The sequence below is a fragment of the Pristiophorus japonicus genome, chromosome 4 (assembly GCF_044704955.1).
Source record: "Pristiophorus japonicus isolate sPriJap1 chromosome 4, sPriJap1.hap1, whole genome shotgun sequence".
NCBI lineage: Eukaryota > Metazoa > Chordata > Chondrichthyes > Pristiophoridae > Pristiophorus > Pristiophorus japonicus.
The window spans coordinates 162,387,455-162,410,738 of NC_091980.1; the positions used below are offsets into that span (position 1 = coordinate 162,387,455).

A 23,284-nucleotide genomic window follows, 5' to 3' on the forward strand; every position below is an offset into this window, starting at 1 on the left:
TATAGCCATGGACACACACATGGATCACACCCAGAACCCGCTGGAACCTCCACTGCATCATCGAACCAAACGTTGTGGCAAAAGCACTTGGGGGTTAACAGGGAGAGAGCCAAGCCAAAGCACAGCCAAAGTGCAAGGGCTATTGGCACTTAAGTTTGGGGAGAGCTAAGCCAGAGCGCATAGTGCAAAGGTAATTGGCACAAAGGACTTGGGTGAGAGTGATGTTATATATGCAGACTATAAATATACTCTCTGTGCAGTCATTGTATAGTTGCATAAGATGGAGACTTGTTTACCCGATATACTGTCAATACGGTTTACACTGTGTATATACATGCTGGCACCACTAGAGGGGGCAACTGGTGGAGACCGGAGTTTCCTGCCCTGGTGGCAGGGGCTGCAAAAAGGGGAGCTCCGATGCAGCTGCCTCACTCTGCAGTTACGAATAAGGGACAAAGGTCACTACAGTTTGAGGTCAACACATTGCCTCATTGGTACATTACAGACATAATACTATCAATTGTCTTTCAAGACTTCCTTTCTTGTTAGTCTTGCAAAATCAAGAGCATGTTAATTATTCCACTATTCTACAAGTTGAACATTTACAACTTCTACAAAGGCCTCATCTGAAATAGTATGTGCTATTATTAGAGGCTGAAAATAATAAAATAATGTACATGCATTTACCCTAGTTCCAGCTTTATCGAATTCTAATGTTAGCCCTATGTTTTACAGAATGTCTATAGTGTGTTTTAGAATAACCAATTTCTCTACAATTCATTTGGAGTAAGTTCCTGATGTCACTCCTGCCATCAAGAAGTGACCAGTCATTTCCAAAGCTGAAAAATATCCATTATACACTAATTGTTAAATTCAGAATACTGGGGAGAGTGCGTCCCGTGCTGGGGAGAGCACCCCATGCTGGGAGAGTGCCCTGTGCTGGGGAGAGCATCCCATGCTGGGGGAGCGTCCCGTGCTGGCGGAGCGTGCCATGCTGGGAGAGCGTCCCGTGCTGGGAGAGCGTCCTTTACTGGAGAGTGAACTGTACCAAGAATGTTCACTTTGCTGTTCTCCCTTGTCCAGGTTTCTCTGGGTTTAATCTTCGCTCAATGTTGGTTTCACTGATCTCTGTCAGCAGTTGCCTAAAACTCATCACTGTGCTTCAAACCTGTCATCCCCGAGGGTTATTCGGTCACTAAACTGCGTTTCAGTATTGATCGTTTGTTTTCAATTAATGGCCTAAATTCACACAAACATTATTTTCCTTCACTGCCCTGTGTCAACCCACCATCTCTTATAGCCTTGTTTGCCTATTCAGCTAATTCTAAAAGTTTCCACTATTCTAAGAAAAGCAAGTTCAGCCAACATTCCACCCCCAACAAACACCGCCGTTGCTTACCAGATCAGAGACCACGTGACATGGGTTTGTCTCTCATTGTGAAGAAAACTGGACACTCAGTTATTGCACACAGTGCACACTCACTTTCAGACTGATGGGAAGAAGGACAGAATAATAAAGGAAATTGAACAAGACTCAAAGGTGTATGGTACGTGGGATTAGGACAGCGACTCATGTGGAGGAGAAACACCAGTCCAGACTGTTTGGGCCAAATGGCCAGATTTCGTGTTGTAATTCCAGGTAGCTCATTTTTTGGGAAGTGACCAAACACCCTCCCACTAAACACCAGAATTGCATGAAATCTGTTGTCAACAGATGCACATTCAGTATCTCATTTCCAAGAAGGGCCAACAGACTAAACCAGAATCTTCAACTTCTCCCTCTCTGCCAACATTAAACCGATGTTTACTGATCTAAGCCCACATTGCCCAAGTTGTTTGTTTCGAGCCTTCATTTTATGTTGAAATTATTGCCATTCTCCCCATGAATATCAAGTGAAGCTTCACAGGCTGAAAGTCAATGAAACGTCGAGTTTAAAAGTACAATCCGGCCCTTCGTATCTGAGGTAGTGCTCTTCGCCACAACAGTCACCTGCAGTTCTTAATTTTTGAGATTATGTTTGTGCAAAAGTCATCGTCAAACTAAGAAAGGGAAAATTCGGACTGAGATCAGGAGTGAGCGATCGACTCACCGGATGCTCTCCCTGAGTTGGGGAGGGAATTACTTGTGATCATTGAAGGAACAGTCGGGTGGGGGAGGGTGGAATTATCCGGCTGGATTTTAGGCTTTACTGTTTTTGAGGCGATAATGTCGGCAGGGCGGGAAAGTTAGCGGCCTGGAATAGTTTGGGCCTCAGTATTTAAGTTTGGGAAGCTGGGCCCTGTGTCTGGAGGCACCGTGCTAATGGAGGCATTGTACACCTCTCTTGGCACAAGGATGGGAAACTCCCGAGCTAAAGGGCTGGGACAGGAGCGCTCCGAGAGACGTCTGAGGGGTGGGGGGGAGGGAAACCTAAACACAAAAACATCCCAAAACATTGCCCACTCCACCACAACACAAATCGCTAACAAACATTAAAAGAAAAAACACTCCACACTAACCTCAGGAGTCCATTACTCACCTCTTCGCCGACGGGATGGTTGGAGCGCCCTGATTTCCCAGGCGGTCATTGTGGGGCATGCTTCTGGGCGGACAGGTCGGGCAGGAGCTCAAACTCGTGCCGGTGTCGCAACCAGGGCCATTGCTCACCGGCGCAGATCTTCCGGGCGGTGCTGCTCCGCGCCACCGTAAAACCGGACCCGAGGATCGCTGCAGGGCGCTGGAGGCTGACCGCCCGACCAAAACATCTCACCGCCCGACCAAAACATCTCACCGTCACCATTGCCGCCGCTCTGTGCCAACAAATGGAGCGGAGAAGGCCGGAAAATCCAGCCCGTTCATCTTTCTGGGCGGATGGATTAAGATGGGCGAGTGGACTCCCTCCTCCTAATTATCTTGTGATCATTGTACAAATCGGTGATGTCAGAAAGTACTGGCAATGAAAGCTCTCTGAGTGTTTGGATGGACAGCAGTGTCAGCACCGCCTCCTTATTTACTTCAATGCAGTGGGCTGTCACTGAGCTCAGCAGAGTATAAATTGTAGCAGGTTGTGCCCAGGTTATTGCATCAGCTCAGGGCGAGACTCGTTTGGTGAAGTATCGCAGTGAGTACCAGGGTGGCTGATTGTGTGTTGGTAATTCACCTGAAACTGGGCAGTAGTTCTGATTTTAAATGGATTTATATCAGTACCAAATAAAATGAAATTTCTCATTGATTATTATATTTTTCAGGCTGGACACAGGATAACAATCTTGGTTCTCTCCGTGCTTGTGGTGTGTATTTACCTGTCAGCATCTGCCCGCGGAGGTATGTAATAGTACTGAATTACATAGGCTACAGTGTGCAAACATCATTCAAAATATATTTTAGTCCAGTGGTACTGAGCCCCACTCAGGGCAGGAAGAGTCCGTGGGTTAGAATTTCCAGTAAGATCGCTATCGCCCAAAAAATGGGTGATATTTCCAGCCTTAGTGAATTTTTATTTTTCAGGATCGCCCATTTTAAAAACCGTTAGTTTCGGCTCTTTATTTTGGGCGATAGCCTTAGCGATGTGAAATGGGCTTTACGATGTTTTCAGTCGTGCAAGGCTGGCATCCATAGCAACGGTCGTTCTACGCATGCGCCTTTTTTTTAAGCAAAGAATTTTTCTTGCGATTTGGGAGGTCACTGGTCATCTGCGCTTGCTCAGAAGACAAAGAGAGGGAGAGAGAGTGTTTGTTGTGGAGATAGAGAAGAGGTTTTGTGAAGGAGGGAAGGATTGCTGATTTTTGAAGGAGTGAAGGAATCCTGATTTTTCTAATGCTATATCTGTGGAGGAGTTAGTTGTGAAGTGGAAAGATTGTTGTAAATCATTAGAAAGATAAAAATTATGGAGATGTCGCCCGAGGACTCGGGAAAGAGTCTGTAGGAGGTTGCAGGGAGAAGGAGGGCAAAACCCTTCTCTGACGAAGCAAATGACACATTGGTCAATGACATCAAGATGCGGTGGGGCCAATTAACCCGGGGTGGGTGTGGGACACCTCCACCCCGGATGTATCAGAAAATATGGGGTGAGATTGCTGATGTAGTGTCGTCAGTGTTCCATGATCGGCGTGAATCTGACCAGTGCCGCAAGAGGCGGAACAGCCTGGCTGCTTCCGCAAGAGTAAGTATTAAATAGATTTTAAATTGTAATGGTCCACTGAATATGTAAATCTGCCGGATTGTAATGAAGCTGGGTAATCTTGCGTAGTTTCCCTGCTAAGATTTGGACTGGGGTTAGAACCTGTGTCCTTTAAGTCTAACTTGGGCACCGTTTCCTTTTGGGTTACGTTGATGGATGGGGCATGACTGAGCAATGAGGGTCCGGTCACCTTTACCCAGACTGTGTCAGTCTCTCCAGCTGCTGTCACTCACACAGTGACCCAGCCTGGACTGGGGGAGAGCTGCCCTGACTTTAAGCTTCCTTAAAGAAGATAATAGTCACTATCAGTTGCTGTAAATCAACACACCACAAGGTTCGATCAGTGATCAAACGATCTGTCTTGCGTCTGCTGTTTTCAAATGAAGAATAAAAAATTAAAAGAGTCCCCAATTAACTTGTTTAATGAGTATATTGTATTTTGTACAATATCTCTTTGTTTAGTCACTTTGTGGTCGCCAGATGTAGTTTTTAACTACTTCGCAGCTTTTTGCCACTTTGCTAATTATAGCAGTTCAACTATTCTCAGGGTTTATATTTAATTCAAACTAAGAGACTCTTGTTCAGATGATAACAAATGCTTTTCATACAGGTATATTGAGTAAAAACAACAGCGATCTATTAAGTAAATTACGTTCTGTTACAAAAAGTAATAATTAACAAATGATAGTCACAGCCTGTTCTCGACAGCGTGCTCTCGAGAGACCATGGTGCCGTCTCTTTATTCTGGAGATTCTTTCTTCCTGTTGTCTTGATTCGCACTGCCTTCCTGGTAGAAGAGCTGTTACTTTATACCCTTTTCTTCCCATTCAAATGCTGTGAAAATTCACAGCTGTTTCAGCCTTACAATAGATCATACTGTGTCTACTGCTTTTGACCTTCTGTGTTATCTCTATCGCCCCTCCCCTCCCTGTGGCAGGAATCACTTATCTGAGAACAATTATACAGACCATGTCACACAGAATTCTGAGCCTGGCTTTACAAAATTATGATATGAAATGGTATATGCTGCATACCTTTATCTTATTGATTGATAAATTTGGCCTTGATCATTCTAGTTCTAAATGAAGCTGTATCAGCAGTTACAAAAATGGTTAACATAATAATGGTTCAATTTACCATAATGCTTTGCTTCTCAGCCGTTGGCCTTTTTAAAACCCATTTAATGTTATACAGTCATTTTCTATCATTTATAAGTGAGTTTTACATACAATCAATGCATATAAAGCAAGTTACAAACATAGAAAGATAGAAAATAGGTGCAGGAGTAGGCCATTCAGCCCTTCGAGCCTGCACCGCCATTCAATGAGTTCATGGCTGAACATGCAACTTCAGTACCCCATTCTTGCTTTCTTGCCATACCCCTTGATCCCCCTAGTAGTAAGGACTAGATCTAACTCCCATTTGAATATATTTAGTGAATTGGCCTCAACAACTTTCTGTGGTAGAGAATTCCACAGGTTCACCACTCTCTGGGTGAAGAAGTTTCTCCTCATTTCGGTCCGAAATGGCTTACCCCTTATCCTTAGACTGTGACCTCTGGTTCTGGACTTCCCCAACATTGGGAACATTCTTCCTGCATCTAACCTGTCTAAACCCGTCAGAATTTTAAACGCTTCTATGAGATCCCCTCTCATTCTTCTGCACTCCAGTGAATACAAGCCCAGTTGATCCAGTCTTTCTTGATATGTCAGTCCCGCCATCCCGGGAATCAGTCTGGTAAACCTTCGCTGCACTCCCTCAATAGCAAGAATGTCCTTCCTCAAGTTAGGAGACCAAAACTGTACACAATACTCCAGGTGTGGCCTCACCAAGGCCCTGTACAACTGTAGTAACACCTCCCTGCCCCTGTACTCAAATCCCTCACTATGAAGGCCAACATGCCATTTGCTTTCTTAACCTCCTGCTGTACCTGCATGCCAACCTTCAATGACTGATGTCCCATGACACCCAGGTCTCCTTGCACCTCCCCTTTTCCTAATCTGTCACCATTCAGATAATAGTCTGCCTCTCTGTTTTTACCACCAAAGTGGATAAGGGCTCCCATTTATCCACATTATACTTCATCTGCCATGCAGTTGCCCACTCACCTAACCTATCCAAGTCAGTCTGCAGCCTCATAGCATCCTCCTCGCAGCTCACATTGCCACCCAACTTAGTGTCACCCGCAAATTTGGAGATACTGCATTTAATCCCCTCGTCTAAATCATTAATGTACAATGTAAACAGCTGGGGCCCCGGCACAGAAGGTTATTCATTAATTAAAGACGTTTAAAATAAGCTTCTTAATTCTAACTTCTAACACCTGTCAATAGACGATATCTGACAGCTCACTGTCTGCCCTGCGACACTTTGGGACATTAGCTCGGGCCACACCGAGGTCTCTGAGCACAGCCCATGGACACGGTGTCCCCTCCCTCCCATTGCACTCCTGTCATTGGCGAGCTCAACAGCGGTCCTGATTCCCTCCCACTCCCCCGACCGCCCCCCGGGGGTCCTCCATCGAGTGAAATAAACCAGAATGATACCGGGGCTAAAAGGGTTAAACTGTGAGGACACGTTATATAAATTTGGGCAGTATTCCCTTAAATATAGGAAATGATGGGGTGATGTGATCGAGGTGTTAAAGATGATTAAAGAAATTGAGAGGGTAGATAAAGAGAAACTATTTACTCTGGTGGGCGAGTCCAGAACAAAGTGGGGTAACAATTAGTGACAGGCCAATCAGGAGTCAAATTAGGATGAAATATTCACATAAAAGCTAGTAAAAATCTGGAAATCTTCCACCCAAAAGGCTGTGGTACTCGGAGAATTGGCCTTTTCAAGACTGAGTTAGTTAGATTTTTGTTAACTAGGGTTATAAAGGGATATGGAGCACAGGCGGGAAATGAAGTTGAGGTGCAACTCAACCACGATCCAAGTGAATGTCGGTGTAGGCCAAGGGACTGAATGGCCTTCTCCTGTTCCTATGGGACTGAGAATCTGATGAGAGGTCAGTGGGAAGCTGGGAATGTGAGAGAGGAGAGCAAGAGGCTGGGAATGTGAGAGAGGCGACCGGGAGGCTGGGAATGTTAGAGAGGAGAGCAGGAGGCTGGGAATGTGAGGGAGGTCAGCGGGAGACTGGGAATGTGAGGGAGGTCAGCGGGAGACTGGGAATTTAAGTGGTGCGGGAGATTTGGAGCCTGAGAGAGGGGAATGGGAACTAGAACTCTGCGAATCAGAAATGGAGGAGCGAATAGGAAACCAAGAAGTATGAAATTAGGGAATGAGGGGCTTTAGGGAGGGAGGAACTTAAAACATTCACAATAATGGGACTAAAGGAAGACAAGTCCCCTGGACCTGATGGCTTGTATCTGAGGGTCTTAAAAGAAATGGCTGTAGTGATAGTGGATGCATTGGTTGTAATCGACCAAAATTCCCTGGATTCTGGGGAGGTCCCAACGGATTGGAAAACCGCAAATGTAACTCCCCTATTTAAAAAAGGAGGCAGATAGAAAGCAGGAAACGATAGACCAGTTAGCATAACATCTGTCATTGGGAAAATGCTGGAGTTCATTGTTAAGTAAGCAGTAGCAGGACATTTGGAAAAGCATAATTCAGTCAAGCAGAGTCATCATGGTTTAAAAAAAGGGAAATCATGTTTGACTAATTTGCTGGAGTTCTTTGAGGATGTAACATGCAGGATGGATAAGGGGGAACCAGTGTATGTGGTGTAATTGGATTTACAGAAGGCATTCGATAAGTTGCCACATGAAAGGTTTCTGCACAAGATAAAAGTTCACGTGCTTGAGGGTAATATATTAGCATGGCTAGAGGATTGGCTAACAAACAGAAAACAGAGAGTCGGGATAAATGGATAATTTTCTGTTCGCAAACAATAACTAGTGGGGTGCCGCAGGGATTGGTGCTGGGGCTTCAACTATTTACAATATATTTAATGACTTGGATGAAGGGACCAAGTGTAGTGTAGCCAAGTTTGCTGATGCTACAAAGATGGGTGGGAAAGCAAATTGTGAGGTGGACACAAAAAATCTGCAAAGCGATATAGACAGGCTAAGTGAGTGGGCAAAAACTTGGCAGATGGAGTACAATTTGGGAAAATGTGAGGTTATCCATTTTGGCAGAAAAATTAGAAAAGCAAATTATTATTTATATGGAGAAAAATTGCAAAGTGCTGCAGTATAGAGGGACCTGGTGGTCCAAACACAAAAAGTTTAATATGCAGGTACAGTAAGTAATCAGGAAGGCACATGGAATGTTGGCCTTTATTGCAATGGCAATGGAGCACAAAAGCAGAGCAGTCCTGCTACAACTATATAGGGTATTGGTGAGGCCATACTGAGAGTACTGCATATAGTTTTGGTCTCCGTATTTAAGGAACGACATAGTTGCATTGTAGGCTGTTCAGAGAAGGTTCACTAGGTTGATTCCGGAGATGAGGGGGTTAACTTATGAGGAAAGGTTGAGTCGGTTCCTCCTCTACTCATTGGAATTCAGAAGATTGAGAGGTGATCTTAACGAAACATACAAGATAATGAGGGGGCTTCACAAGGTGGATGCAGAGAGGATATTTCCACTCATAGGGGAAACTAGAACTAGAGGGCATAGTCTCTGAAAAAAGGGGCTGCCCATTTTAAACTGAGATGAGGAGGAATTTCATCTCTCTGAGGGTTGTAAATATGTGGAATTTTCTATCCCAGAGAGCCGTGGAGGCTGGCTCATTGAATATATTTAATGGGGAGATAGAAAGATTTTTGAGCGGAAAGGGAATAAAAGGTTATGGGGAACGGGCAGGGAAGTGGAGTTAAGTCCATGATCAGATCAGCCATGATCTTATTAAATGGCGGAGCAGGCTCGAGGGGCCAAATTGCCTATTCCTGCTCTTATTTCTTATGTTCTTATGTTCTAGGTCGGGGACAAAGAAGTTGGAAACCGAACTGACAGAAACATAAGCCTGAAAAAGGGGAGTGTGAATCTGGAAGGCGGAGCATGGAATGGGAAATGGGAATTGAGGGAGAGGGAAGTGTGAGACTGAGGAAAGAGAGTGGGATACGGGGGGATCTGAGCCAAGGGAGGATTGACAGGGGAGCAGACCTGTGCCAGGAGCAGATGAATGGCTCCCAGATTAAACTGCAGTAACATCCGTCACAATGACATATAAGATGGGTGGATACATGGAAGATGTAATTCAATGCAACGATGAGTGAGATGATACATCTTGGGAGGAAGAATGAGGAGAGACCATACACACTAAATGGTACAATTTTAAAGGGGGTGCAAGAACAGAGAGAGCTGTGGGTCTTTGTGCACAAATCTTTAAAGATGGCAGGACAGGTTTACAAAGCAGTTAATAAAGCATATAGGATCCTGGGCTTTATAAATAGAGGGACTGAGTATAAAAGTCAGGAAGTGATGCTAAACCTATATAAAACCCTAGTGCAGCCCCAGCTGAAGTATTGTGCCAATTCTAGGCACCACACTTTAGGAAAGATGTATACGTTTTAGAGAGGGTGCAGAAGAGATTTACGAGAATGGTTCCAGGGTTAGTGGATTACAATTATGTGGATAGACATGAGAAGCTGGGTTTGTTCTCCTTGGAGCAGAGAAGACTAAGAGAAGATTTGATGGAGGTGTTTAAAATTATGAAGGTTTAGATAAAGTAAATAAAGAGAAACTGTTTCCAATGGTTGGTGGGTCGATAACGAGAGGGCACAGATTTAAGGTGATTGGCAAAAGAACCAGAGGCGACATGAGGAAGTAACTTTTTCCCGCAGCGAGTGGTTAGGTTTTGGAATACACTGCCTGATAGGATGGTGGATACAGATTCAATCGTAAACTTCAAAAAGGAATTGGATAAATTAAGGAGAAAAAATTGCAGATATACGCGGACAGCGGGGGAGCGACACTAACTGGATTGCTCTTCAAAAGAGCCGGCAGAAACTCAATGGGCCGAATGACCTCTTTCTGTGCTGCATTAATCTGTGATTCTCTGATTGCTTCTACTTTTAAACCTAAACATGACTTAAATTTCCATTATTATCCATGAGTAATTTTATACAACATGGTTTCTAAAATCTATGGGCAGGAACTGACTGGAATCTCACAATATGTAGAATTAATGAGTTCATTCAATATTCAAAATGTCAGCAGTTAATGTGCTCTTCATCAGACCCTTTTATCTTGTCAACTTAATCTTCCCAGGATTTGACACTTGCCCCGGGAAAGCTGTTGTGAAGACATGAAGGCCGCCCTTTTTCTCCTCCTTGTCATTCTCAATATTGAGCAATCCTCCAATCTTGGTTCTGGTGGTAAGTGACGATTCCATCATATTCTTGCACTTTGTTTACTTTATTGAATTCAAACTGGGGTAACTAAGATATTGGACAAACTGTGCAGATCAGGTTGGATTGTGGTGTGTACAGTTTGGTCCTTTCTCAGTCTGGCTGTCCCCTATTCCCCAGAGCTAGGAAGAGATGTACAGCCCAGGGATCCTGCTCCTCCTGCAATTCCCAAGAGTTTGGCTCCCAAGAGATGAGCTGCACGACATTCGCTTGTCTGATTCACACTGGAAGAATCGTCAATTCAGCAATGTACCAGAGGCTGGTGGTGCCTCTGAGCTGCATCGTAACATAAATCTCTGCCTTCATTCTCACTTCTTTCTGTCCTTCTGTCCGTGTGGCTCTCTTCCTGTCTGTCTGCATGTGTGGCTCTGTCAATCTAGTACTGAATCTTTCTCCCATCTCTTGCCCGCTCACTCTGTCTCTCTCTCTATTTCTCTGTTTCTAAGTCTATCTTTCTGGCTCTGTCTGTCTCCTTCCCCGTCTTTGTATCTCTCTTCTTTCTGTCACACTGTGTCTGTGTTTTTGTCATGCTGCCTCTCTCTATGATTTCCTTTCCCCTCTCTCTGTCTGTGATGTCTGTTTCTTTCTTTCTGTCTCTGTCGACTTCTCTCTGTTTTCCTTTCTCGTCATCTGTGTGTCTTCCTCTCCATCTATATCTTTCTCCCTGTACCTCATACCTCTTTTACTGGCTCCCTGATTATCTGACTTATTCTCTTTCAATCTTTGTTCCTCCAAATATCTGTCCCTCTCAATGTCTCTCTTTGTCCCTCTCTCTCTCTATCTCTGTGTTTGCCTCTGTTTCTTTCTCGCTGTGTCTCTCTCGGTAACTCTCTTTGTTCCTGTCCTACTTTCTCTGTGTCTCCTTCTGCCTCTTTCTCTCATTGTCTCGCTGTATCCAATGGTACTAAGTATATCTTTCTTTTGGTTTTCAGATGAAATTGAATTCGCGAAGCAGAATGTTACAATTGACAATAAAGCTGCAAACTTTGAGGAAAATAGCTTCAATAATTTACCCAGGAGCTGCAGGAAACTCAAAGAGAAACATAACATCACCCAAGGTAAATGTTTTCATTTGTCATTTTTCATACAGTCTCTATTTGATCCAAAAGACAATGGCCTGGAGATGAACTCCCTCTTCCCAACCACACACAACGATGGGTGGGAGAGGGTCAGGATGGGGCTTCAAGATTTAAATATGAGGAACTGGAGATGTTCGCTGATGATTGCACAGTGTTCAGTTCCATTCGCAACATCTCAGAAAATGAAGCAGTCCGTGCCCACGTGCAGCAAGACCTGGACGACATTCAGGCTTGGGCAGATAGGTGGCAAGTAAGATTTGCACCACACAAGTGTCAGGCAATGACTCACTCAACCAACGGGAGTCTGACCACCTCCCCTTGAAACTCAACAGCATTACCATTGCCCAATCCCCCATCATCAACACCCTGGGGGTCACCATTGACCAGAAACATAACTGGATCAGCCACAGAAATACTGTGGCAACAAGAGCAGGTCAGAGACTGGGCAGTCTGCGATGAGTGTCTCACCTCCTGACTCCCCAAAGCATTTCCACATCTACAAGGCACAAGTCAGGAGTGTGATGGAATACTCTCCACTTGCCTGGATGAATGCCGCTCCAACACCCAAGAAGTTCAACACCATTCATGACAAAGCAGCGCACTTGATTGGCATCCCATCCACCACCTTAAACATTTATTCCCTCCACCACTGGCACACTGTGTCTACAGTGTGTACCATCTACAAGATGCCCTGCAGCAACTCGCCAAGGATTTTTCAGCAGCACCTCCCAAACCCGCGACCTCTACCACCTAGAAAGACAAGGGCAGCAGGTGCTTGGGAACACCATCACCTGCAAATTCCCCACAAAATACACGCCACCCTGACTTGGAAATATATCATGGAAGTGGCTCATCACCACCTTCACAAGGGCAATTAGGGATGGGCAATAAATGCTGGCTTTTCCAGCGACGCCCACATCCCAGGAAAAAATTAAATTACAGAATGCGAGCACAGCATGCCACCCATGTGCCCAAAGCCTTTTTTACGGCGGTAGATATCAGGGTCTCCGAGTGTGCAACTGTGGAGAAGTGAGACATTTAATGAACATATTTAAATCAGGCTCCCACAGTGCAAGTGGGCCAGGGGGATCAGGTTTGCATCACCTCCCACAGCCCCTCAAGGAAGCCTTTGGTCTCCTCCCTTTCTCTCTCCCTCCCAACCACGGGACTCTCCCCCTCCCGATCCTGGGCCTCTCCCCCTCCCGATCCTGGGCCTCTATCATTCCCGATCCTGGGCCTCTCCTCCTCCCGATCCTGGGCCTCTCCCCCTCCCGATCCTGGGTATTAGGTCCTTACTATACAGTACAAATGCACACGAGGCCCATACCAGAGAGAAGATCACTCTGTGACAAGTAACCTTTATTCCAGCACTGAAGTGAAGAAGATGGTTGGAGCTTCCCCTTTTATATCTGAATGTCCAGGTTAAGAGTGTCTCTCACAAGTTCACCACCTAGTGGTCAGTGTTCTCATGGTGTACAACTTAGTTCAGTTTATTCGTAGATTACAATGATAGTTGAATACATGACATCACCTCCCCCACAAAGTCTTATTGGGATCACAGGTTAAGTCTCTCTGGTGGTTTACACTCCCTTGTAGAGCGCCTGAGTTGGGGCTCCGGTTGTTGGGCGCTGGCCTGAGTGTCTATTGTTTGCGGTGCCTCAGGCCTGTCCGGACTGCCCACGGTGACTGGGCTCTCCTCCACTTGGTTCCAGTGTTCGGTCACCTGTGGTGGAGTGAACTCGACAAAGAGTTCTTGCTCTGCTTCTTCTATGGGGTTGCTGAACCTCCTTTTTGTTTGATCCACGTGTTTGCGGCAGATTTGTTCATTGGTAAGTTTAACTACCAGAATCCTATTCCTCTCTTTGGCAATCTCAGTGCCTGCAAGCCATTTGGGCCCTGCAGCGTAGTTGAGAACAAAGACAGGATCATTGACATCAATACATCGTGCCCTCGCATTCCCGTCATGGTAGTCACATTGTGACCGGCGCCTACTCTCAACAATTTATTTCATAGTGGGGTGTATAAGGGATAACCTGGTTTTGAGCGTCCTTTTCATTAGCAGCTCTGTATGGTCGGGATCTATTGGCCAACAAGAGGCGTGATAAGTGGCTTTGTAGGGAACCCCCTTGGAATCTAAGCATCCCTTGTTTGATTATCTGCACTGCTCGTTCCGCCTGGCCGTTTGAGCCCGGCTTGAACGGTGCCGTCCTGACATGGTTGATATCATTTCCTGCCATGACGTCCTGGAATTCAATGCTTGTAAAACACGGGCCATTGTCGCTGATCAAGACGTCCGGTAGACCATGGGTGGCGTACATTGCCCATAGACTGTCCATCGCGGTAGAGGATGTGCTTGAATTAAGAATATCACACTCGATCCATTTGGAGTAGGCGTCTACTATAACCAAAAACATTTTACCCACGAAAGGACCTGCATAGTCCACATTGATGCGTGACCATGGCTTGGCGGGCCAGGACCAGGGGCTGAGGGGGGCTTCCCTGGGTGCATTGCCCAGCTGGGCACACGTGTTGCACCTGCGAACACAAAGTTCCAGGTCTGCATCTATCCCTGGCCACCAAACGTGTGACCTGGCAATTGCCTTCATCATGACAATGCCCGGGTGCTCATTGTGGAGTTCTCGGATGTATGCCTCTCTGCACATCTGGGGCAAGACTACTCGGTTTCCCCATAGTAGGCAACCAGCCTGAATCGAGAGTTCCTCCTTGTGCCTGTGAAATGGTTTAAATTCCTTATGGCATGCCCCGTACGTGGCTGCCCAGTCCCCATTCGGGACACATTTCCGAACTAATGACAGTAGCGGGTCTCTATTTGTCTAGGCTTTGATCTGATGGGCTGTCACGGGTGAGCCTTCGCTTTCGAAAGCTTCAACAGCCATGACCATCTCAGCAGCATGATTCGTTGCCCCCTCGGTGGTGGCTAGTGGGAACCTGCTGAGTGCATTGGCGCAGTTTTAAGTGCCCGGTCTGTGCCGAATTGTGTAACATAGAAATATAGAAAATAGATGCACGAGTAGGCCATTCGGCCCTTCGAGCCTGCAATGCCATTCAATAAGATCATGGCTGATCATTCTTTCAATAGCCCTTTCCTGCTTTCTCTCCATACCCCTTGATCCCCTTAACCGTAAGGGCCATATCTAGCTCCCTCTTGAATATATCCAGTGAACTGGCATCAATAACTCTCTGTGGCAGGGAATTCCACAGGTTAACAACTCTCTGAGTGAAGAAGTTTCTCCTCATCTCAGTCCTAATGGTCTACCCCTTATCCTAAGACTATGTCCTCTGGTTCTGGACTTCCCCAACATCGGAAATATTCTTCCCGCATCTGTTCTGTTCAGTCCCGTCAGAATCTTATATGTTTCTATGAGATCCCTTCTCATCCTTCTAAACTCCAGTGAATAAAGGCCCAGTTGATCCAGTCTCTCCTCATATGACAGCCCAGCCATCCCTCGAATCAGTCTGGTGAAGCTCCGCTGCACTCCCTCAATAGCAAGACTAGGATACCAAAACTGAACACAATATTCCAGGTGATGCCTCAGTAAGGCCCTGTACAATTGCATTAAGACCTCCCTGCTTCTATATTCAAATCCTCTAGCTATGAAGGCCAACATACCATTTGTCTTCTTTACCGCCTGCTGTACCTGCGTGCCCACTTTCAATGACTGATGAACCATGACACCCAGATCTCGTTGCACCTCCCCTTTTCCTAGTCTGCCGCCATTCAGATAATATTCTGCCTTCTTGTTTTTCCACCAAAATGGATAACCTCACATTTATCCACATTATACTGCATCTGCCATGTATTTGCCCACTCACCTAACGTGTCCAAGTCACCCTGTAGCATTTTAGTGTCCTCTTCACAGCTCACACTGCCATACAGTTTAGTGTCGTCTGCGAACTTGGAGATATTACACTCTATTCCTTCATCTAAATCGTTATAAAGTATACTGTAAATAGCTGGGGTCCCAGCACTGAGCCCTGCGGCACTCCACTAGTCACTGCCTGCCATTCTGAAAAGGACCCGTTTATCCCGACTCTCTGCTTCCTGTCTGCCAACCAGTTCCCTATCCACGTCAGTATATTACCCCCAATACCATGTGCTTTGATTTTGCACACCAATCTCTTGTGCGGGACCTTGTCAAAAGCCTTTTGAAAATCCAAATACACCACATCCACTGGTTCTCCCTTATCCACTCTGCTAGTTACATCCTCAAAAAATTCCAGAAGATTCATCAAGCATGATTTCCCTTTCATAAATCCATACTGACTTGGTCCAATCCTGACACTGCTTTCCAAATGCACTGCTATTTCATCCTTAATGATTGATTCCAACATTTTCCCCACTACTGATGTCAGGCTAACCAGTCTATAATTACCCATTTACTCTCTCCCTCCTTTTTAAAAAAGTGGTGTTACATTAGCTACCCTCCAGTCCATAGGAACTGATCCAGAGTCGATAGACTGTTGGAAAATGATCACCAATGCATCCACTATTTCCAGGGCCACTTCCTTGAGTACTCTGTGATGCAGACAATCAGGCCCCGGGGATTTATCGGCCTTCAATCGCATCAATTTCTCTAACACAATTTCCCGCCTAATAAAGATATCCTTCAGTTCCTCCTTCTCACTAGACCCACTGTCTCCTAGTACCTTTGGAAGATTATTTGTATCTTCCTTCGTGAAGACAGCACCGCAGTATTGGTTCAATTGGTCTGCCATTTCTTTGTTCTCCATTATAAATTCACCTGAATCCAATTGCAAGGGACCTACGTTTGTTTTTATTAATCTTTTTCTCTTCACATATTTAGAGAAGCTTTTGTAGTCAGCTTTTATATTCCCTGCAAGCTTCCTCTTGTACTCTATTTTCCCCCTCCTAATTAAACCCTTAGTCCTCCTCTGTTGAATTCTATATTCCTCCCAGTCCTCAGGTTTGTTGCTTTTTCTAGCCAATTTATATGCCTCTTCCTTGGCTTTAACACTATCCTTAATTTCCTTTGTTAGCCATGGTTGAGCCACCTTCCCAGTTTTATTTTTACTCCAGACAGGGATGAACAATTGCTGAAGTTCATCCATGTGATCTTTAAATGTTTGCCACTGCTTATCCACTGTCAACCCTTTGAGTATCCTTTGCCAGTCTATTCTAGCCAATTCACGTCTCATACCGTCGAAGTTACCTTTCCTTAAGTTCAGGACCCTAGTTTCCGAATTAACTTTGTCACTCTCCATCTTAATAATGTAGTCATAGGTGGCGACCGTGAGTGCCCACCTCTGTACACGGGCCGATGCATTTGCATTTATGGCCTTGTTGTTGGCCAAAAGGGACGTTAGGGGTTTGTGATCTGTCTCCAGCTCAAATTTCCTGCCAAACAGGTCCGGTGCATTTTTTTTACTGCATATACACATGCAAGCACTTCCTTTTCTACCATCCCATAGCCCCTTTCTGCCTGGGACAGACTTCTGGAGGCATAAACTACCGGCTGTAACTGACCCTTGGCATTAACATACTGCAACACACGCCCGACCCCATAGGACGTCGCATTGCACGTTAAAACAAGTTTCTTACATGGATCATATAACGTTTACAGATTGTTGGAGCATAACAAATTGCGTGCTCTATCAAAAGCCCTTTCCTGGCTGTCCCCCCAGACCCAATCGCGACCTTTGCGTAGGAGCATGTGTAGCGGCTTTAACAGCGTGCTCAATTTGGGAAGAAAGTTACCAAAATAGTTCAGGAGCCCCAGGAGCGAATGCAGCTCCGTTGTGTTACGGGGTCTGGGTGCTCTCTGGATCGCTTCCGTTTTGGACGCGGTATGTTTGATCCCATCTGCTGCTACCCTCATCCCCAGGAATTCTATCTCTGGAACTAGGAAGACGCACTTCGCCTTTTTCAGTTGCAGACCTACCTGGTCCAGTCTGCGTAGCACCTCCTCCAGGTTGTGGAGGTGTTCTTCAGTATCACAACCCGTGATGAGAATGTCGCTTGAAAAACCATCGGCCTTGGAATCGACTTGAGGAGACTTTCCATGTTTCATTGAAAGATCGCGGCGGCTGAGCGAATCCCGAATGGACATCTGTTGTACTCAAACAACCTCTTGTGTGTCGTGATGGTTGTCAGCTTCTTCGACTCATTCACGAGCTCCTGGGTCATGTATGCTGAGATCAGGTCCAATTTTGAAAAAGATTTGCCACTGGATAGCGTCGCAAAGAGGTCCTCTGTTCTCGGTAGCGGGTACTGGTCTTGGAGTGACACTCGATTGATGGTGGCTTTGTAATCACCACATATCCTGACCGACCAATCCGCCTTGAGCACCGGCACAATCGGGATCACCCAGTCACTGAATTTGACTGGCGAGATGATGCCTTCCCTCAGCAGGCGGTCCAATTCGCCTTTTATCATTTCCCGCATCACATACGGCACCGCTCTGGCCTTGTGGTGTACTGGCCTGGCGTCCGAGTTTATGTGAATCACTACCTTGGTCCCCATGAAAGTGCCAATGCCGGGTTGAAATAGTGAGTCAAATTTGTCCAGGACCTGTGAGCATGATACTCGCTCCACAGAAGAAATTGCATTGACATCGCCCCATTTCCAGTTCATGACAGCAAGCCAACTCCTCCCCAGTAGTGCGGGACCGTCCCCCGGGACAATCCAGAGTGGCAACCTGTTCTCCGAATCTTTGTGGGTCACGACTACCGTGGCGCTGCCTAGCACCGGAATGATCTCCTTTGTATATGTCCAAAGCTGTGCGTCAATCGGCAATAATTTTGGCCTCCTGGCCTTGGATGCCCACAACTTGTCGAACTGTTTGATACTCATCAGGGATTGGCTGGCCGTCGTGTCTAGCTCCATTGATACTAGGATGCAATTGAGGAGCACTTTCATCATTATCGGTGGCGTCCTGGTGTATGAACTGTATATGCTCTCCACATGAACTCGCTGAACTTCAGCTTCCAGCGAGTTCCCCCAGTGTCCATTTGGCCTCGTAGGGCTTACATCAGGCCTGTCCTCCTCGTACATCAACCTGGCTGCAGGGTTCCTGCACATACGCGCCAAGTGACCGCTGACGTTGCAGTTTCTGCAGGTATATTGCTGCCACCTGCAAGATCTGGCTGTGTGTTTACCTCCATACCTCCAACATGAGCCATTGTTGGAAACAAAAGGTCCATTACCAGTCGATCGTCTCTGACTTTCTCTGTAACTGTCCTTAAACGCACCATTGACAGGTGTTGATGGCCCCATTACTGGCCGCATTGTCCCTTGCGATGGCATGAATCGTCGTTCAGCTTGCCATTGTCTCTGCTGAATTCCCCCTTTGGGTTCGACTATCTGCTCGGACATGTCCGATTGCCCCTGTCTGCCTGGAGAACTGTGTGTCGCGTTGACTCCCTGTCCATTTGCTGCATTTAAGCCAAGATTTTTGTCAAACTTCATTCTGGTCTCTTCCTCCCCTGAGATAAATGTCTGGGCCATCAAAGCCGCCCATTCCAGGGTCAAGTCTTTGGTCTCAATCAGTTTCCTGAAAACTCCAGCGTGCCCAATGCCCTCAATGAAAATATCTTGCAGCATCTCTGCTCTGCATTCATCTGGGAATTACATAGGCTCGCCAGTCACCGGAGGTCTGCCACGAAATCTGGAACGCTTTGCCCTTCTCACCGACGGTGAGTGTAAAACCGGTGTCTCGCCATGTGCATGCTACTCGCCGGTTTAAAGTATTCCCCGAGCAACTTACTGAGCTCTTCAAAAGTCTTGTCCGCTGGCTTCTCTGGCACTAGAAGGTCCTTCATCAGGGAGTACGTCCTGGATCCACAAACCATCAGGAGATGAGCCCTGCGTTTGTCGGCCGAATCCTGTCCCAGCCATTCCTTAGTGACGAAACTTTGCTGTAGTCTCTCAATAAAGTCGTCCCAATCATCACCAACACAGTACCTCTCGTCTGTGCTGTTAGTGGCCATGCTCACATGGTTTAAGTCCCAGTTTCTCGTCGCCAATATTAGCTACTTACTATACAAAACAAATGCACACGAGGCCCATACTAGAGGGAAGGTCACTCTGTGACCAGTAACTTTGATCAGCCAGCACTGAAATGAAGAAGATGAGTGGATACATGAAAGTCCAGGTTAGCAGTGTCTCCCACAAGTTCACCACCTAGTGGTCAGTGTTCTCACAGTGTACAACTTAGGTCAGTTTATACATGAATTACAATGATAGTTGAATACATGACACTGGGGCTCTCCCCATCCCGATCCTGGGCCCCTCCCCCTCCCAATCTCAGGCTTCACCCAATGTTACGGCTGTCGGCGTCGCTGACTTCCCGAGACCATTCCCAAGGGCCCACGGCTGTGGCCTCTTGCTGCTGGTCTTCCCCCTATCCATCAGCCGGGTGGGAAACGCAGCTAAATATGTAACTGAGGTCCTGTCAGTAAGGTCGTCAGGGCCTCTGTATCCTCGACCTCACTCACACCCACCTCGCCTCCCTGTAACTATCTCACAATACAACATTTGCTCAGTGTGGCACCGAAGTGTCCGTCCAGGTTATGTTTCAACATAGTCGAAGTGGAGCTGAATCAGAAATATTTCATGAATCATCTATTTAAACTTAGAATTACGTTTAGAAAATGGCAGCAAGAGAAGAAACATAGAAACATAGAAAATAGGTGCAGGAGTAGGCCATTCGGCCCTTCTAGCCTGCACCGCCATTCAATGAGTTCATGGCTGAACATTCAACTTCAGTACCCCATTCCTGCTTTCTCGCCATACCCCTTGATCCCCCTAGCAGTAAGGACCTCATCTAACTCCTTTTTGAATATATTTAGTGAATTGGCCTCAACAACTTTCTGTGGTAGAGAATTCCACAGGTTCACCACTCTCTGGGTGAAGAAGTTCCTCCGCATCTCGGTCCTAAATGGCTTACCCCTTATCCTTAGACTGTGACCCCTGGTTCTGGACTTCCCCAACATTGGGAACATTCTTCCTGCATCTAACCTGTCTAACCCCGTCAGAATTTTATATGTTTCTATGAGGTCCCCTCTCATTCTTCTGAACTCCAGTGAATACAAGCCCAGTTGATCCAGTCTTTCTTGATAGGTCAGTCCCGCCATCCCGGGAATCAGTCTGGTGAACCTTTGCAGCACTCCCTCAATAGCAAGAATGTCCTTCCTCAGGTTAGGAGACCAAAACTGTACACAATACTCCAGGTGTGGCCTCACCAATGCCCTGTACAACTGTAGCAACACCTCCCTGCCCCTGTACTCAAATCCCCTTGCTATGAAGGCCAACATGCCATTTGCTTTCTTAACCGCCTGCTGCACATGCATGCCAACCTTCAATGACTGATGTACCATGACACCCAGGTCTCTTTGCACCTCCCCTTTTCCTAATCTGTCACCATTCAGATAATAGTCTGTCTCTCTGTTTTTACCACCAAAGTGGATAACCTCACATTTATCCACATTATACTTCATCTGCCATGCATTTGCCCACTCACCTAACCTATCCAAGTCGCTCTGCAGCCTCACAGCATCCTCCTCGCAGCTCACACTGCCACCCAACTTAGTGTCATCCGCAAATTTGGAGATACTACATTTAAAATGGTGAATAGTTGTCTCAAACTTACAGAGAAACGGGAGGAATTCGGGCTCATGACAAAGCTTACAGCATGTGGAGGCTGAGGACAAATGGATAGCAAATTGGCTAAAAAATAGAAAGCAGAGAGTCGTCAATCAGATTGGAGGAAGGTAGAAAGCAGTGTCCCACAAGGATCAGTGCTGGGACCACTGTCATTCATAATTTACAGCAATAATTTGGTTTCAGGAATAAGTAACCCAATATCACAATTTGCAGATGATACCAAACTGTGAGTATAGCTAATACTGAGGGAGAATGCAACAAAATAAAAGGCTTTAGAAAACTTAGGCAGCTAAGTGGCAAATAAACTCTAATATAGATCACTGTGAGGTGATGCACTCTGCTGGGAAAATAGAAATATCACCGACACCTTTTAAAATAAGAAACTCAATGGGGTAGAATATCAAAAGGGATCTAGAGATACAGGTGAACAAATCATTAAAAGCAGCATCACATGTCAGCAAAGCAATTCAAATGCTAACAAAGCACTGGGATTTATTTCTCGGGGTATAGAATTCAGAAGTACTGGAGTTATGCTGAACTTGTATCGGACCCTGGTCAGGCCACTGGAGCACTGTGCTCCGTTCTGGTCTCCATGCTAGAAAAATGACTTCATAGTACTGGAAAAAGTTCAAAAAAGATTTACAAGAGGGTACCAGAACTGAGAGATTACAGCTACCGGGAATGATTGAACAAGTTGGGGATTTTATTTGAAAAGCAAAGACCTAGAGGTGACCTGATCGCGATCTTTAACATTATGAATGGGTTGGTCAGGGTAGTTGTGAAGTGAATGTTTCCCCTTGCGGGAGATTCCAAAACTAGAGGCAGTTAATACAAGATTGTTATTAATGAATCCGGTCGGGAAATAAGGAGAAATGTCCTTTCTCTCGATTACCCGCAAAGCCCAAACTCTATCATGTTTTATTCATGAAGTGAGAGCATTGTAGATGAGTGTAGACCAGAGTGGCTGTGAGGGTCTCACAGGGGCCATCTCCAGAGGGTCTCACAGGGGCCGTCTCCAGCTTGGTGAAGGATAAAGTTAGTTGGGTTCCTCCTGTCTTTATCATGTGACCTTATTGTGTCTCTAAGGATGACAAAAAAGGAGAGAGGTTGCACTGTGCTGCTGAGGTCCCACGATTAAAAGCAGCTGATGTTTGGACTTCACTCTGGTGGTGGGAGACGCGAGTGCTGGAAGCGGGTGTCAGAAATCAGCACGGGCGCAGTGTGCAATGCTTCCGAGCCTTAATTTAAAGATGTGGTACACACCAGCGAGCTCCCCGCCAGTACTACAAAGTCTGAAAAATACCCTGAGAATGGGAACTTCAGTGAAGAAGCACAGAGTTGCTGCCCATGGAACCACAACCCAAGAGCAGAGTCTGACATTGGGAGAGGCAAATTTAGCAGAAAATAGGAAGGTGCAAAGAAAAATAAAGTAATGGGATAGAGTTTCCTGTTGCTGCGTTGGGATTTATTGGATCGGGTGGGTACAGTGCATAGAGGAAAATCAAGCAGGGGTGATCGCTGACCTCGATATAATTGTTCCCAACAGTACAATAGTGATTAAACTTACATTAGCTGTGGAGTGTTTCTCATCTACTTTGCCTCTTGGTGACATCATCCGGAAACACAGCCTCAGTTTCCACATGTACGCTGATAACACCCAGCTCTACCTCACTGCCACTTCTCTCGACCCATCCACGATCTCTAACTTGTCATATTGCTCATCCAACATCCAGTTCTGTATGAGCAGAAATGTTCTCCAATTGAATATTGGGAAGACCGAAGCCATTATTTTCGGTCCCCACCACAAACTCCGTTCCCGAGATACTGACTCCGTGGCTCCCCAACTCCTGTCTGAGGCTGAACCAGACTGTTCGCAACCTTGTGGTCATATTTAACCTGGAAATTAGCTTTTGACCACATATCCTCAGCATAACTAAGACCGCCTCTTTCCACCTCCGTAACATCACCCGTCTCCGCCCTTGCCTCAGCTCATCTGCTGCAGAAGCCCTCATCCATGCCTTTGTTACCTCTACACCAACGCAC

The 23,284-nt window shown here is 46.0% G+C and overlaps 1 protein-coding gene across 1 annotated transcript in view; it reads left to right on the top strand.

Moving 5' to 3' along the window:
* Nucleotides 1-432: 432 nt before the first annotated feature.
* LOC139262248 (intelectin-1a-like) overlaps nt 433-23,284 on the top strand; it is a 43,246-nt gene continuing 20,394 nt past the window's right edge. The window contains exons 1-4 of the mRNA XM_070877392.1: nt 433-474; nt 3,229-3,304; nt 10,380-10,486; nt 11,452-11,577. Coding sequence (XP_070733493.1) covers nt 10,417-10,486; nt 11,452-11,577 — 196 coding nt within the window. The 5' untranslated portion in view covers nt 433-474; nt 3,229-3,304; nt 10,380-10,416. The remainder of the gene's footprint in view (nt 475-3,228; nt 3,305-10,379; nt 10,487-11,451; nt 11,578-23,284) is intronic.